The following is a 16,582-nucleotide window of genomic DNA, read 5'->3' on the forward strand; positions in this document are numbered from 1 at the left end:
CATATCGGCCTATCCAGACTTTACAGCAGAGGTACAGAAAAAGCGTAACTCATTTTTTCGGGTCAAAGAGCGACTAAGAGACCACAATATCAAATACGCTCTGTTGTTCCCGGCCAAACTTCGAATACAGGACGACACCCGCACTTTCTTTTTCACCTCACCAGAAGATGCATGGACTTGGCTACATGCCAAGGGACTCGCTGACCCTCCCAATACAAGAAATTCCAAAGATAAAAATCACCCTCCTAGTGGCAAACGCAAACCCAGCAGGCAAACAGACACTAAACCTACTCCTGAACAGTCTCGCGTGGAACGCTCTCTATTATTGCAAACCACATCCCTTTTCGCCAATGCATCCCCGGGGTCTGTATCGTCGCACTCGGGATTAGAATCCGAGCTTGGGATACTCTCTGACTCTACAGACTCCGCCTGTGCCCCCAATCTCACTCCACGAACAGCAGACATCTGCTAATATATACCAATCTCGGACACAACGGCACACGACATCCTACAGAAGTAGTCACTAATCGTCTACTACGCTGACCTCATCTCCACCGCACTGCTGCCCCCGACCGCAGCAAAAGACTCATGGCTGGTCCCAGAAAGTAGCAGCTTCAACAAGAACATAACGGGTCGGAACCAGCATTGATTTGAACTTATTTACTTGAAACACCCCCGCACCATATGGAACGTTCTATCTGGTTGGCAAGTATTGTATCGTTAACGCCCTTGCCACAACCACAGTTACTGTTAGATATAGTTAATGTTATTGTTTTAATTAGCAGAATCATATCTATGAGGCATAATTTAGATTATAGTATTCGTAGTAAAAGCTGTTTGATTGCTAATGATAAGTACATACTAGGCAGCTGCAGTATAAATTGGCCAAGCATAATGGGCGTGAAATACACTATAGTTGTAAAAGGAGTGGGCCCACCAAACCCACAAAATCTAGACATACAAGTACAAAAGTTCCATGGCAACCCAAAGACAACAGTATAACCCGCAATATAAAATACTCACATGGAATATAAGGGGCATGGCATCCCCGCGTAAACGACAACAGATCCACGCATACCTCAGGAGACATCAAATACATTTTGCCATGTTACAGGAGACACACCTGGCTAAGTCCTCTTTGGAGAACACAAAAGTAAAATGGAAGGGGCAATTATATGGTACCATTTTTTCAACATATGCTAGGGGAGCGGCGATCTGGATAGCCCCCGGGGTCCCTTATGTTACGTCCCGCATACAATGTGACCCAGATGGCCGATATGTCCTTTTGGAAGGTGCCCTAGACTGGGAACCCATGGCATTAGCATCAATATATACCCCCAATTCAAATCAATGGGAATTCCTACAGACACTTAACAGTAGTAAACTTAATGATCCGGAGATGGATACTATTTGGGGCGGTGACTTTAATTGCGTATTAGACATTCACAGAGATCGCTCTATCCCTCCGTTAGATAATACCCTAGCTAAACGTGCTTCACTCGAACTTGCAGAGTGGGCCTCCAACAATAGGCTAAGAGACATTTGGAGAACTGCCCACCCCACACACCGTGAATATTCTTTCTACTCCCCTGTGCATAAATTGCACACTAGAATAGACATGATGTTTGTGTCAAAAGATATAATCCCAAAAATAACCACATCAGGCTATCTGGCTCGCACCATATCTGATCATAATCCGCTTCAAGCTACCCTGAGAACGGGCCGCACACACACGTGCATTCCCACATGGCGTCTACAACCAGATGCCCTCATAGATCCCCCTTATCATGCTGAACTAGCTAAGTGCTTATCGGATTACTTTGCTTTAAATAAAAACACAACAACAGCGCGCGCCACGGAATGGGACGCTCATAAAGTGGTTATACGCGGCCACTGCCTTGCAGCCTCGCTGGGGGTCAAAAGAATGCTTAATAAGGAATTACTAGAGATAGAATTAAAAATGCGCAGGGCAGAGACCGAGACCACCACTAGCAGGTCCTCGCTTGAAACACTAAATTCGCTGAAATCTGACTACAAAGAAGCGGATGACAGGCTCAGCAGACATGACTATAGACATTTTAAAACCCGTCAACACGCAGAAGGCGATAGATCGGGCAAGCTATCGGCATGGTTGGTCCGTCAACCATTACAGTCCTCACCCATAGGCGCGATAAGAACACACTCAGGGGAAGTGATTAACACACAAGCCGGAATCAATGAGTCCTTTCATATGTATTATCGTTCCCTATATCAGCCCACTCACCCTCCAAATGAACAACTTCTTTCTGAACTCCTCTCATTGATTCCCCAAAATACGAATATCATTGACAGCGCAGCCATACTGGACGGTCCCATCACTATCGAAGAACTACGCTTAGCTCTTTCTCAAATGGCGCGCGGCAAAACTCCTGGCTCAGACGGACTACCAACGGAATATTACAGTTCACTATCTGCTCATCTCCTGCAGCCCCTGACCGAGGTATTTAACGAGGCACGTAATAGAAAGCAGCTGCCAGACTCCATGCGCGAAGCATTGATAGTGGTGCTACCAAAACCAGGACGCGATCCACTTGATGTCAAATCCTATAGACCACTCTCCCTATTAAACACTGACTGTAAACTCCTGGGGAAAATTCTAGCAAATAGGCTACTCCCTTATTTATCAGACTTAATTCATCATGATCAATCTGGATTTGTACCAGGGAGGAACACTTTTTTAAATATAAGACGCCTAATACGTATATTACACAGTACCACAGAAACTGAGGCAGTGGCTGTGGCATTGGACATAGAGAAGGCATTTGATACGCTCGGATGGGAATATCTCTTCCGCACTCTGAAGGCGTTCGGCTTTCAAAGCGGTTTCATTAACTGGATTGCCACTCTATACACTAAACCAATAGCTCGCGTCAAAACGGGCCAAATGATATCAGACGCGTTCCCCATCGGCAGAGGCACCAGACAAGGTTGCCCTTTATCCCCTTTATTATTTGCTATAGCTATGGAGCCATTGGCAATTAAACTTCGTAGCTGGGCAAGCAGATGGGGCATCCTAGAATCCAACACATACCATATTATTTCCCTATACGCAGATGATGCTCTAATATATTTGCGTAACTATACCTCCTCCCTCGCAGAAGTTATACAAATCCTGGATAACTTCGCTTTATCATCTGGTTTATGTGTTAATTGGGCGAAATCATGTATTTTCCCGCTCACTCGTATACCTACGGAACAGCAATCGGTATTACCACTACATCAACTGACATGGGCATATCAGACTTTTAAATATCTGGGGATTCAGGTTTACCACTCTATGACAGACCTACGCGAGGGCAATCTCGATAGGCTGCTACGCTCAACTCGGGGATCCATGGCATTTTGGAGTTCCCTCCCACTATCACCCATGGGCCGCACGGCCATAGCAAAAATGTTAATATTACCCAGATTTTTATACTATTTTACAGCGCTCCCATTATCCCTGCCACGTTCATTCTTTCATAAACTACACTCTCTGCTGACTGATTTGCTGTGGGGCAGAGACAGACGAAGAGTAGCTCTAGCCATTACACAATATCCACAGGAGGAAGGCGGACTTGGCATGCCGAACTTTGAATTATACTACGCAGCAGCCCAACTCCAATGGGTAGCCACGTGGCTTAGCGACCCACCCACCCCAGAGTGTACAGCGATAATGTCTTGTGTGGCACCACAAACGATACTGTCATCACTTATGTCCAAACCTCCTTACCCATCTAACAGAAATCCCCTAGTAGTAACGGCTAGATACTGCTGGCGGAGATATGTCCAGGACAAAACCTTAACTCCCCCTTATTCACCTGCAATACCTTTGGCTTAGGTACCAGGTGTCCGAGCTCTTTCCCATCACCATGATATACGGATAACCAAGGCACTGAACATGGGAGACTTGTACTTGAACTCTAAAGCAAGCACTTTCGCAGAGCTCGTGACTGCTGGTATCATGCAACCTGGGGCCTTCTTAACATTTAATGCTATTAACAAACTTCTACAAAACTTTTGGGGGAGCAACCCAAACGAGCCTGATGAATCCCCCCTACTCACCTCATTACTCACTATAGGAAATATTAAGGGCTGCATTACTAAATTATATAAAATACTCCTAACAGATACCTGCACTGCTTTGACCCAAGTTAAGAGCCGCTGGGATGAGGTCCTCCCCACACCAGTTGATCAGAAATCCTGGAAAGCTGCCCTCACCACGATTAAATCTGTATCCCGTAATGTTAGACTAAGATATACTCAATTCAATTATATCCATCAAGCATATCTATCTCCGTCCCGCATCAACAAAATATACCCAAACTCTAAGCCAGAATGCCCTAGATGCGCTACCCCTGCTGCTAATTTCTACCATATGGTTTGGGAATGCCACACAATACATACTGGCTGGTGCCGCATCACCGAGACGGTTGCAGACATAATAGGAAACACGCTTATTCCCACACCAGAATCCTGCTTATTGGGCATACGTCGCCGGGACAAGAATGAAAAACACACTCACAAGTTTATAGATCTTGCGTTTATAATATACAAGCGTTCGATCGCTACACACTGGAAGGCCCCTAACGCCCCCCCCTTCCGCACCTGGCTTTCAGCCTTACACAGCTCCACACTAGCGGAGGCACACACTCTAAGACAGCTGCAACTCAGAGGCCAGATACAGGAGGGAGCCACACAGTGGGATCACTTTGTAATGCAAATAGAGGCTAGAGATGATGATTACCCCCCTTGAAACACGCGACACGTACAGAACGACCTACACGTAAACACTTAGCAACCACGATAAGTAATAAATCATATCCGTAGTAGCGTCCCAGCCAGCCTCGCCATATCAACCCGGAAATATATAGTTGGATAACAAGCGCAACTTCATCCAGACACGAATATACAAACTGACAAAAGATCCCGAAGCCCTGCTACCCCAGCCTTTGCCCCATTGCAAACTATATAGCATGTAAACAAGCACTAACATATTTCACGGCTATACAGTTGAATATTATTGTAATCACTTAGAATACCATTAGATATACTTAAATAAAACCATAGATATGCCTATTGTTATTGTTTTAAAATGTATCAAGTTAAGTTACATGCCAGTACATTAAAAATGTAACCGTACTGTATGGGAATTACAGGTACGTGCAAGGACACATGAAAAGGGAAAAATGTTTATTCTCTTACTAACTCAAGCTATATGTACTGCCGCTCGTGTGTTGTGTTTAATAAACAGATTTAAAAAAAAAAAAAAAATGACATTACAGGGAGTGCAGAATTATTAGGCAAGTTGTATTTTTGAGGATTAATTTTATTATTGAACAACAACCATGTTCTCAATGAACCCAAAAAACTCATTAATATCAAAGCTGAATATTTTTGGAAGTAGTTTTTAGTTTGTTTTTAGTTTTAGCTATGTTAGGGGGATATCTGTGTGTGCAGGTGACTATTACTGTGCATAATTATTAGGCAACTTAACAAAAAAAAATATATACCCATTTCAATTATTTATTATTACCAGTGAAACCAATATAACATCTCAACATTCACAAATATACATTTCTGACATTCAAAAACAAAACAAAAACAAATCAGTGACCAATATAGCCACCTTTCTTTGCAAGGACACTCAAAAGCCTGCCATCCATGGATTCTGTCAGTGTTTTGATCTGTTCACCATCAACATTGCGTGCAGCAGCAACCACAGCCTCCCAGACACTGTTCAGAGAGGTGTACTGTTTTCCCTCCTTGTAAATCTCGCATTTGATGATGGACCACAGGTTCTCAATGGGGTTCAGATCAGGTGAACAAGGAGGCCATGTCATTAGATTTCCTTCTTTTATACCCTTTCTTGCCAGCCACGCTGTGGAGTACTTGGACGCGTGTGATGGAGCATTGTCCTGCATGAAAATCATGTTTTTCTTGAAGGATGCAGACTTCTTCCTGTACCACTGCTTGAAGAAGGTGTCTTCCAGGAACTGGCAGTAGGACTGGGAGTTGAGCTTGACTCCATCCTCAACCCGAAAAGGCCCCACAAGCTCATCTTTGATGATACCAGCCCAAACCAGTACTCCACCTCCACCTTGCTGACGTCTGAGTCGGACTGGATCTCTCTGCCCTTTACCAATCCAGCCACGGGCCCATCCATCTGGCCCATCAAGACTCACTCTCATTTCATCAGTCCATAAAACCTTAGAAAAATCAGTCTTGAGATATTTCTTGGCCCAGTCTTGACGTTTCAGCTTGTGTGTCTTGTTCAGTGGTGGTCGTCTTTCAGCCTTTCTTACCTTGGCCATGTCTCTGAGTATTGCACACCTTGTGCTTTTGGGCACTCCAGTGATGTTGCAGCTCTGAAATATGGCCAAACTGGTGGCAAGTGGCATCGTGGCAGCTGCACGCTTGACTTTTCTCAGTTCATGGGCAGTTATTTTGTGCCTTGGTTTTTCCACACGCTTCTTGCGACCCTGTTGACTATTTTGAATGAAACGCTTGATTGTTCGATGATCACGCTTCAGAAGCTTTGCAATTTTAAGAGTGCTGCATCCCTCTGCAAGATATCTCACTATTTTTGACTTTTCTGAGCCTGTCAAGTCCTTCTTTTGACCCATTTTGCCAAAGGAAAGGAAGTTGCCTAATAATTATGCACACCTCATATAGGGTGTTGATGTCATTAGACCACACCCCTTCTCATTACAGAGATGCACATCACCTAATATGCTTAATTGGTAGTAGGCTTTCGAGCCTATACAGCTTGGAGTAAGACAACATGCATAAAGAGGATGATGTGGTCAAAATACTCATTTGCCTAATAATTCTGCACTCCCTGTATAAATGCTCTTGTAATGAGGGCCTAAAAGTTTCTACAGAAATCATTTTTCACCAGACCATATGCAATCGGATGACTGCAATAAATAGAGGTATTTCGGACTGTTACCTAAAATAATGTATTATTAAACTGCAGGGTTAATGGTAAAAAAAAAAAACTTCACCACTGAAGCAATTTATGCATTTCCTGAGGACATCTTTGAACACATTTTCGAACCTGAACCCGAGGGCATATTGGGAGAAAATGGTCCGAATTACGCATGGCCCAACAGAAACAACGTTCCTTAGCCAGGTTCTGCCATCATTTAAGAAAACCCTGGAAGGTCTTCCACTTCATTTTGTTCGATTTATTTCAGGTTTTATGTTACTTGTAGTGCTGAAGAAACACCATTTAAATAGGTGGCAGCTCACTAACACTTTTTACCACTGGGAACAAAAGCCTATTAATACTATTTTATTCCTTCATTTTGCGCCTCCTATCAATTTTTGTAAATGCTATCACGCTTCTAGATCTCCTATACTTCTCTATAAATGAACGAATACTTGAATTCAAACTTTTAAAAATATATTGGGAATGACGTTTGATATAGAGAGCGATACACCAGAGTGGAAAGAGATGTTTGGGAAAACAGGTCTTTTTCTATGCTGTATTTTTTTAGTTTAAATATTGTATTGCACGCGTGTGGTCACTACATTTAGGCTGTGGCATGTTTATTTTTTCTATTTTTTGTCACATATACATAAAATAAAATACACAAGTAACCATTGCAGCAGTTTGCTAACATCAGACCTGTTGCAGTTGCCAATGCTTGCCTAATCTGAATGTTTTGTAAATAGTAGGCTCCAAAAACATAACATCTGCCCACGGGTAAAATAAAACGCTACTGTACAATGCATATGTTACATTGAATTGTGCTCCAAGATCAGCAGAATGTGTTACCTGCTTCCTAAGTTTCAGTCCCAAAGAATTTCTGATCGTGTGACAAAATATCGCATCAGATAATGGTGCAGTTTAAATACATAGTATGTTTAGTTTTGACAGATCAAAAGGTAAAATGTTCAATCTAACCATGAAAAAGATCTTTCAGCTCAATCATCGTACCGAGATATGGTGCCATTGTAAAATAATCGTTTTTCTATGGGAGTTGCAAATCTGTTTTGAACAGATATAAAAGATCACAACAGTTTATTTCTTTGTAAGTTAACCAAAGGAAAGGCCTTCACAGAGTGACAGAATAAAACATATATTCTTTACTTTTCCCTTTTGTATTCAAAGCTCTTGTAAGGAGTTCAACAAGCGGACATGTGCCACAATAGGATTATTTTCATGGTATCATTTGACCTCAACATTTTATGAACCTATAACTATTTGTACCGAATTTGGATTCAGAAATCATTGCACTTCATTTAGAAGTATTTTGTAATTTCCCTCCATAGGTTACTTTGTTAGTCAAGCGTAGTTTGAAGATAGTGTGAACCGTGGTCATTTAGGGAATGGCGAGTCAAGCACAAGGCTTTGAATTTGATTTTTTTTTGACTGGATACAGTGTACCGATGGAGGATGAATGGATATAGAGGCACGAGGAGAAAGTTTGAGCAGAAGTCTAGTGACGGCATTCTGCATAAAGCCTGTTAAGCAGGTAATAAGGGAGTCCCAGGTGGGAGAACTGCCTTAGTGCAAGCGAGATAGCACCAAGGAGTGGATGAGAGTTGTCTGGTTGGGAAAGAGAAGAATGAGGAGGACTCTGTGTAGCTTATGTAGCATTAAAAGAGTGAGGAAGCAACGTTTGAGATGTGTTTGACAACATTAGCTCCCATCCTTTTCTTTGCAGCCCTTCTAATCTTTGTGTCACTATTAGGAAGCAACTAAAGAGCTAGAAGGTACAGAAGAAAGTCTGGTAGGGGATGTTTCCTATTCTAAGTAGCGTGATACAGTCTGGAAAAGTGAATGGTGCACGGTGTATGCTTATGTATTGCCGATATTGCACCTGATAGCATATTATAGTGCTACGTTTTGCAGCTCACAGGAAAGAACCACAACAGATTCATAAACATGATGGAATAGCCTTGGGTGTCTAACTCTTGGGAAGTAAAACGTAATATGCTTCCGAGTGTGTAGTGTAACAAACTGGAGTGGACCCTCCTGCAAACAACATGGAGGAGGCCCCTCTTTGAACTCACTCAGGCCAGGTGCTGTGTTGAGGGGGCTCCCAGAAGCTCAGCCCCCTTCCACACCACCGGGGCTGTGGGAGCCTTTGTTATGCCAGTGTTCCCAGTCATCCTGAACTATAGATATATATTCTTAACTAACCTCTTTCCATAACTCTTCTCTCTTTCAGGAGGCTATGAACCACCTCTTACTAATGTGTTCACGATGCAGTGGTTCCTGACGCTCTTTGCAACTTGCCTTCCAAACAACACAGTTCTGAAGATTTGGGATTCGGTATTCTTTGAGGGCTCTGAAATCATACTCAGGGTAGCTTTGGCCATTTGGGCAAAGCTGGGAGAGTAAGTGATTCCTAATAATTTCTAATGATGTTGAACTTCACTTAGTAGTACTGCGCTAGGTTATAATATGTTTCTCACGGCTGCCTTTCAACTGTGCTAGTTTTAATGTGTCTAAAATGGAAGGTATAACATTTTAGTCACATTGGTGTGATACACAATGTACAGTGACCAACTCTGCAAGAGACCGCACAATACATTTTAAAACCCACGTTATTCATAATGCATTGTGTTTTCTTCACTCTGCCTGTCTCCTCTGAAGGTGAGGTGGAGGTCTGAATGCATAGGTTCAGGTCCTCAAAATTTGTAAACTTCCTACTCTTCAAATCCTGGGCAGATTGATGAATGATTTTCAGAAAATGTTTTGCATGCATTTTATCACGTGCAGTCATCTCTATCATCGTAAATCAGATTATCCCAAGATTCGCGAGTCCAAGTGCGGGAACGTGTCAAATTGATTTGCTTTGTTTATTAAATGAAAAGGACTGATGAGCATGGGTGTCATTTAGTGTCATCATACAAGCATAGACGGACATGCTCTAACCCAAGATTAATAACCGGAATCTAACACTGGTTTGACTTGAGCAAATCCACACTGTGTCCTTACTAAGAAACTCGACTTTCAGGTTTCCGATAAATGAAACATGTGAATAGGCTTGCTTACCTTGATTCTCTGTCATGGAATATTCTTTGTTATTCACGGAATATCTTTACCCTCCATACCTTTGGTAGGGAGAAACCTTTCTTAACCAAATGAACTTGAATGTGGCATTATAGCTAAAGAACAAGGTGACGGAGTCTAAATTTTAAAAAGAAAATATCTTGAAAGAAGCTGGGTAGACAGCCATCACATCACATGTGGACGAAAATTGTTAAACCCTGTTAAGGCAGCCAAGAGCACTACAGTGCCAGAAAGCAATGTAAAAAGCCCATGGGAGATATGTTTTTCGAATCTAAGTGGGTAGGATTTCTGAGACACTCAATTTGTGCTTCTACTTGCTTTGTGACTGGAAATGTGCATCAAAATATGTATTTGACATACCAGATAACACGTCTTGGCACTTTGTACTTGTTGTAATTACCTGTACAAAATAAGGGTTACGTTTTCACGTTGCTTTTCTGTTGTGCAGGGAAATACCAGACACTTAGATTTCATAAGGTTTACTCCATGAGATAGCAAAAAACAAAACAAAATTGCTCTCATGCCATGACCTACTCTGCACACCCCACAGACGCTCTGTAACATTAGGATTGACTTGAGAATATGATGAAAGTATCTTCCAGACAGAGAAAGGATTAGCCTCAGGGGATCGTTGGCTCTGTCCAGGCAGGCAGAAGCATGTGTTTGAACCCCAGTCAGTCCCAACACAAAGCGAAGCTTAACAGAGTTGTGCCTTCATCTTTGGGCGTGTGGAGATGCACGCACACTTTCCTCACAGGAACACAGAGCAGTTGTTACTGTGTTTCAGCTGTGGATCGGCATTGAGATGTAGTCCACTGTCTGACTGCGCATCCACCATGGTATTGATGCATCCCCGCACGTTGAGTGACTACTTTACAAATGAGTGGCACATTGCTGTCATTGGATGTGGCCTTTAAGGCTATAACATTGAGTAATTTGGCTGTGAGATGCTTGCAACATAGTTAATAATCTAAATGCCAAGCACAGTTGAACGTGTTCCAGCATCAACATTATCCACTTTAGGCTCCACTGCAGTGTATGTCACAGTTTTAATATGAACCACATACACAGCACAGCTATTCAACATAATACAGTGTGCACCACCACAGATCACCACAACCGACTTATACCACACACCAGTACATTTAGCATAACACTTAAAACAATTACCACACTGACATGTTTTAAATTAAGGAGAAATATTCTTAAAATGCACATAATCTACGAAGACTTCCACAACCAAAGTGCATCTCTGTAAGCAAGCCGACTGAACACAAAAATATAATATTGTTGTGGCCTCCATTCCAATATAAGAAATCTCATAACAGTTCTTTATTAATATTCCACTTTCACCACCTTTCTTGAACTATGTTAACAAACATCCCACTTCCATCAGTATAGGAATCCACCAACTCCTCCTTTTAATTCCACTGTGCTATATGCATGCCGCCTACTAATGATTGATGTACCTATCACAGTATCAAATTCGGTTTACTTCTATTCATCATTCTCAAGGTCTGGTTTCTAGCAACCGTCTGTCTCATCCATAGAACCAACAACTCTTCTCAAGAAATTTAGCAAATCATCTGGACTGGACCCTTGCCCCCTTTCCTTCACATAGAGCCCTTTACAGGGCAAGTGTGGTAACCATTTTGCAGCGTGCAGGCAGATGCTCAGTTGCACTATGCATTGCCTTAGAGAGTGCTGGTAATCTTGCTCAAGGCCATACCCTGCCTCCATCTCTATTACTTTTTTATTTTCATGTATTAGAAACACTCAAAAAGACAATGTTACTCATCTCTCTGGCCCGTTCTGTTTAGAAAAATCTTAACTATCTTCACCTGAGGAAATACCAAAGTCTTTTCTCAAAAGGATACTGCAAATGTAACCATGAAACCAACCCATGCCTCACTGCATTTAGTATAGATTTCTTTTCTAATTGTCTTCAGCTCCCTTTTCATGAGACAAGAAGTATTGCATACATTTGGGAAAAGAAAAAGGCTTCTTCCCTGAAATTCCACCTTTGTGCTCGCTGTTTCTTTTCTTTCCTGAAAGGAACCGTATTCAGAGGCCATATCCTTTAGTACTGATAATTCTTGCATTATTGTCTCCATTGTGGTGATTAGTGATTCCACCTCAAACATTGAGGGAACTACGAATACCTTGAGCTGAGCACCCCCGCGCAGGTTATCATTCTAAGAAATTGGTATGCATACTGTTAGCTGTTGGGACTTTGGTGACAGCAAACCACGCCTCTGTGTGAAGAACAGTGATGTTAGTAAAGACGCTTCATCTCCTGCAGGATGCCTTTAGTCGTTTTCATGTGCAGTTCATAATAGGAATGAAATGCATTTTACATTATTGGCTGAGTGTTTATCTGAGCATCAGCAAAAAGGATGTCGAAGCATTGTTTTTTCAAAATGTTCCCAAGCATGCGAATAGCTCGTTTTCAAGGAGCAGTGTGGGTATTAGAGCGTACACACTAACTCGTACAATCTCTGTGTCAGTGTTCGCACAAAAAGCTGTACAGTCTCACCAAAATCAGCTCATAGGCCTCTTTTCTTGATCAATGAGCACTGAACTTGTTCATGATCTGGCCCCTCATCTTCCTGTATGAAGGGACACAGATGCAATAGGCAAGCTTTTTACAGAATCACAATATGAACCTAAGAACAGGAGCGCTGGGTATAGTGTTGTGCTGGAGGACATTGATTTTAGAGGCATCCATATGAACAGTGATCTAGGTTGCCACAATCCTTATATATGAGCTTTCAGAATGCAAAGTAGTGTCCCACTCTCGAAGTGGATGGAGTCATGGAGGTGCTGCTGCCCCGGACTGAGAAACCACTCAGAGTTCAGCTATGAACCTACTGACCACTACATAGCACCAGGCAGTCGACAGTGATCTGGAGCCATATGATGTGAGTCACGTTTCTAAAGCAGAAGTTGGTCCTATGGGTCTAAGACCACAAGGGCATATCATGTGGTTTAGCATGGCCCAGTGGGCCTGAGTGGGAGCATCCATCACAGAAAAGTGTTTTGCAGTAGTGGCTACATTTATACTGTTTGACACCAGACGTTGTTTACCAGTTTCTACCCACAGATATTTCCTCCTGTGTTGTTTTTAATGGTTACAATCGGTTTTAACTGAAATCAGTAAGAATTTTTTCATGAAGATCTTCATGCAAGGTATAGATGGAGCTGAGGAGGAATTGCTCCCTATTTGACACCTTGGCGTCTTCTGGGTATGGTCTCCTTTTTCCTTTCTTCATGCAAATTTTAAAGACGTCATCCATGATTGTCCCCTTTCAGACATTGCAGCTTGTGTTCAAAAATACCATAGGAATGTCACTGCACCGAGGGCCAGGTGGCCAAAACCACCACCAAGGAAAGGGGCTGGAGACATCCAAGATTTATTTACTGATATCTCTGATACCCATACAAGTCTGCGATCAAAGCAGGTAGTGCACAGGTCCCAGCGAGGAAGGGAAGGTTCTATTCCAGGGAAAGAGAGCACGGCTTTAGATCAGTAGATGCCCTTTGCACCCAGCTTGATCTTGCCGCACCATATACTTTTCTAGCATCCGGGTTTTCAACCCATCTCAGTAAACACTCATGTCCAACAGCATCTTTCTTCCCTCAGTCCTCCTCATGTGTTCAGGCAGTCTTGCTAATCCGCAGACGGTGAAACTGTGGAGGCAGGCTGAAATGTCACTCCGAAGTACCAGAGCTTCTGCACATCACATGTTTACAGGCTGGGGCAACCATGGTGTGATAATCTCCAAGAACCCCTTTCACCACTAAACAGAGCTTGCAGCTGCACTGCCCCTTCCACTACTCCTTTGTCAGACTCTAGAACAGAAGGCACAGGAGAGCTGCATAGACAGCTGAAGAAGTCAGCAAGAGCACCGAGATTTCTTGTCAGTCTTGGACTTCGGCTGTCACTCCCTTCCCAGCTTCACTGCTTTACTTTCATATTTGCCTCTTGGGAGCTATTACTGCATCTCGTAGATTGCCACAATTCAGATTTTCATTGCGGTGAACCTTTCAGGTTCATTCCCCAGAGGAGATATTTTGCTTTATTTAAAACATCCTCGTTACTGGAGGCAAGTCCTTCTCCTACCTCGCCGCCAAAACCTGGAACACCCTCCTCATCGACCTTTGCAAAACCAAAGACCTACTGGTCTTTAGAAAGAACCTCAAGACTTGGCTGTTCGACCAGTGACCCTCCCTGCCCCCCACCCCCCCCAAGCGCCTTGAGACCCTCACGGGTGAATAGCGTGCTCTACAAATTTCGTTGATTGATTGAGTATTGAGTTTTTTATCAGCTGTGCCAAGAGTCGGTATTTTGCCATAATTTAACATAAAATGAGGTACTAAAGCCTACATACATACACACATTTAGTAGTACACAGGAAGAGAAGCATCAAGATTAATTATATCCCTGTGTTTGCCAAACCGAAAGAAATCCTTGTATTACCACATATATATACAGTTCGGTGCATGAAAATGAAGGTTGAGTTCCAACCGTGAACTATTCCTGTTCCAAGGATTTAATATAAAGAGACTGTTTTTCATACACCACTAATTACACTGTTTTAGAACTAATGCAAAAAAGTCAAATTGTTATTTCTCCTCCTTTAACCTTTTTTCATAGTAAATGAAGGGACAAACTGACAACTAATTCTAAAGGTATCAGTTATTTATATGGCTGCTTCCTTCCAATTAGTTTTTCAATACAGTTATCTCAGTATTTTGAATTGACACGCTTCCTTCCCTCCTTTTCAGTCTGTGATGTGGCTAAAATAAAAAACCATACTTGTATTGGCCTGTTGTGTCAAACTGATTGTGTGGTGCTCGGAGGATACACAGGAAACACTTCTTCACACCAGAGTGGAAATTGGTCAGTGGAGCTAACCGAATTCATGACATACCGAAGACCAAGTACACATGACACAGATAACCTGACCCCAAGAATTATGGGCTGGTCTAACACGTATTTGTTGCATGACAATGAAGAGCCTTAGTCATTTTTAAGGCCTGCCTGACTCTACTCTCAGAAAAGTGGCACCTTTCTGGTATTCAAAACAAATCTAAATCGTGCACATATACTGCTTTGTTTTTCAAAGTTGTGTTTAATGTGTTTCTGTCCAGTCAGATTGAATGCTGTCAGAACGCAGACGATTTTTACAGTTCAATGGGAAGGCTCACCCAAGAGATGCTGGAAGATAGTCTTATTGAGAGCTATGAACTCATGCAGGTTAGTGGATCAGAGGATTTCTAATGATTGTAGGTTCTTAAAATACAACGAGCTGAAAACGCATGTGACTATACGACCATTTTCTTTACCAGGATAGCACACTTCTGTCATTAAGGGTATAAAAAACACATACCTGACCTTCGTTATATTCTATGGCTTCAAAATATAATCAAGTATTCATGTTACACAGAAAGCAGACCTTTTAATCCATTTAAAAAAAAAGTTTTGTAAAAAAAAAAAAAAAACCTGCATAGTCAAATGTTGTTTTAAAAATTATTCTTTTGAAGTAATCTGTTTGTAACTTTACTCTGAGTCTCCTCACTAAATGTTTGGTTAAACGAATATTGGAACAGCTACTGCAGTATGTGTATTGTTTCACAATGTAAAAATACATTTTCTTTAACCTGCACTAAAGATTGCAGTCTCTAACATGCGGCAGTACTTATTAGTCATAACCTTTTAGAATTCTCCTGTAGGTCAAGAAGCATTCTTGAACTGCTTAATAAATTACCAAAACAAAAACATAATTTTTCTTTTTTTAAGGAAAAACACAAGGAAAGGAACAAGATATGTTAGCTTAGAGCCCAATAATTTCTTGCCATTAGTTGACTTTGTCACTCTAATTTGTATACTTCTTATTCATCCGCTTTAGGGGTCTTTACTCCTTCTTCTGATGTGTGTCCCCTCCCAGGAGCATGAACCCATTACTTGTGTCTTACTAGTGCTCCTTTTTCACGCATTACCTTTTCTTTTTCTTTAAGTATGCATGTGTTTTCCTTCTGTCACCCATGTGTACGTTGTGTTCCTCTTTCTCGCCCATGTGATTCTCACATTGCTCCCCCTCCCTCAGTTGCCGTTCTTGCTTTTCCACCCACACGTCATTGTCCGTGTGCTTCCCCATTAAAAGCTTACCCACACTCCTTTGTCATTGTGCTACCCCATCTGCCGGCTCTTCGTTGTCCATGGTCTACCACTCCCACCTGCTCTCCGTTGTGCTACAGCACCTGCCCGCCCTCTGTTGTTTGCGTGCTAAAGTCCACTGACTGTGTTCTGTCATGGCCACCCACCCTCCATTGTCCATGTCCTAAACATAGCCTTGTGCTAAACTGTTTGTGTGCTACCCTGCATACCCTCTGTTATCCATGTGCTACCCCACCCGCACACCCCCTGTTGTCTGTAAGCTTCCACACCCACCCAACCCTTGTTGTAAGTGTGTTACCCCACCCACCCTCTGATGTCCGTGTGCTACCTTGTTCGCCCACCCTCTGTTGTCC

At 42.4% G+C, this 16,582-nt stretch overlaps 1 protein-coding gene across 4 annotated transcripts in view; it reads left to right on the forward strand.

Moving 5' to 3' along the window:
* Positions 1-16,582, forward strand: part of TBC1D30 (TBC1 domain family member 30) — a 267,530-nt gene that overhangs the window by 223,456 nt on the left and 27,492 nt on the right. For all 4 annotated transcript variants that reach the window (XM_069229140.1, XM_069229139.1, XM_069229142.1 and 1 more), the window contains 2 exons: positions 9,201-9,369; positions 15,203-15,308. In XM_069229140.1, the coding sequence (XP_069085241.1) occupies positions 9,201-9,369; positions 15,203-15,308 (275 nt within the window). The remainder of the gene's footprint in view (positions 1-9,200; positions 9,370-15,202; positions 15,309-16,582) is intronic.

The sequence above is a fragment of the Pleurodeles waltl genome, chromosome 4_1 (assembly GCF_031143425.1).
Source record: "Pleurodeles waltl isolate 20211129_DDA chromosome 4_1, aPleWal1.hap1.20221129, whole genome shotgun sequence".
NCBI classification, from domain to species: Eukaryota; Metazoa; Chordata; class Amphibia; order Caudata; family Salamandridae; genus Pleurodeles; species Pleurodeles waltl.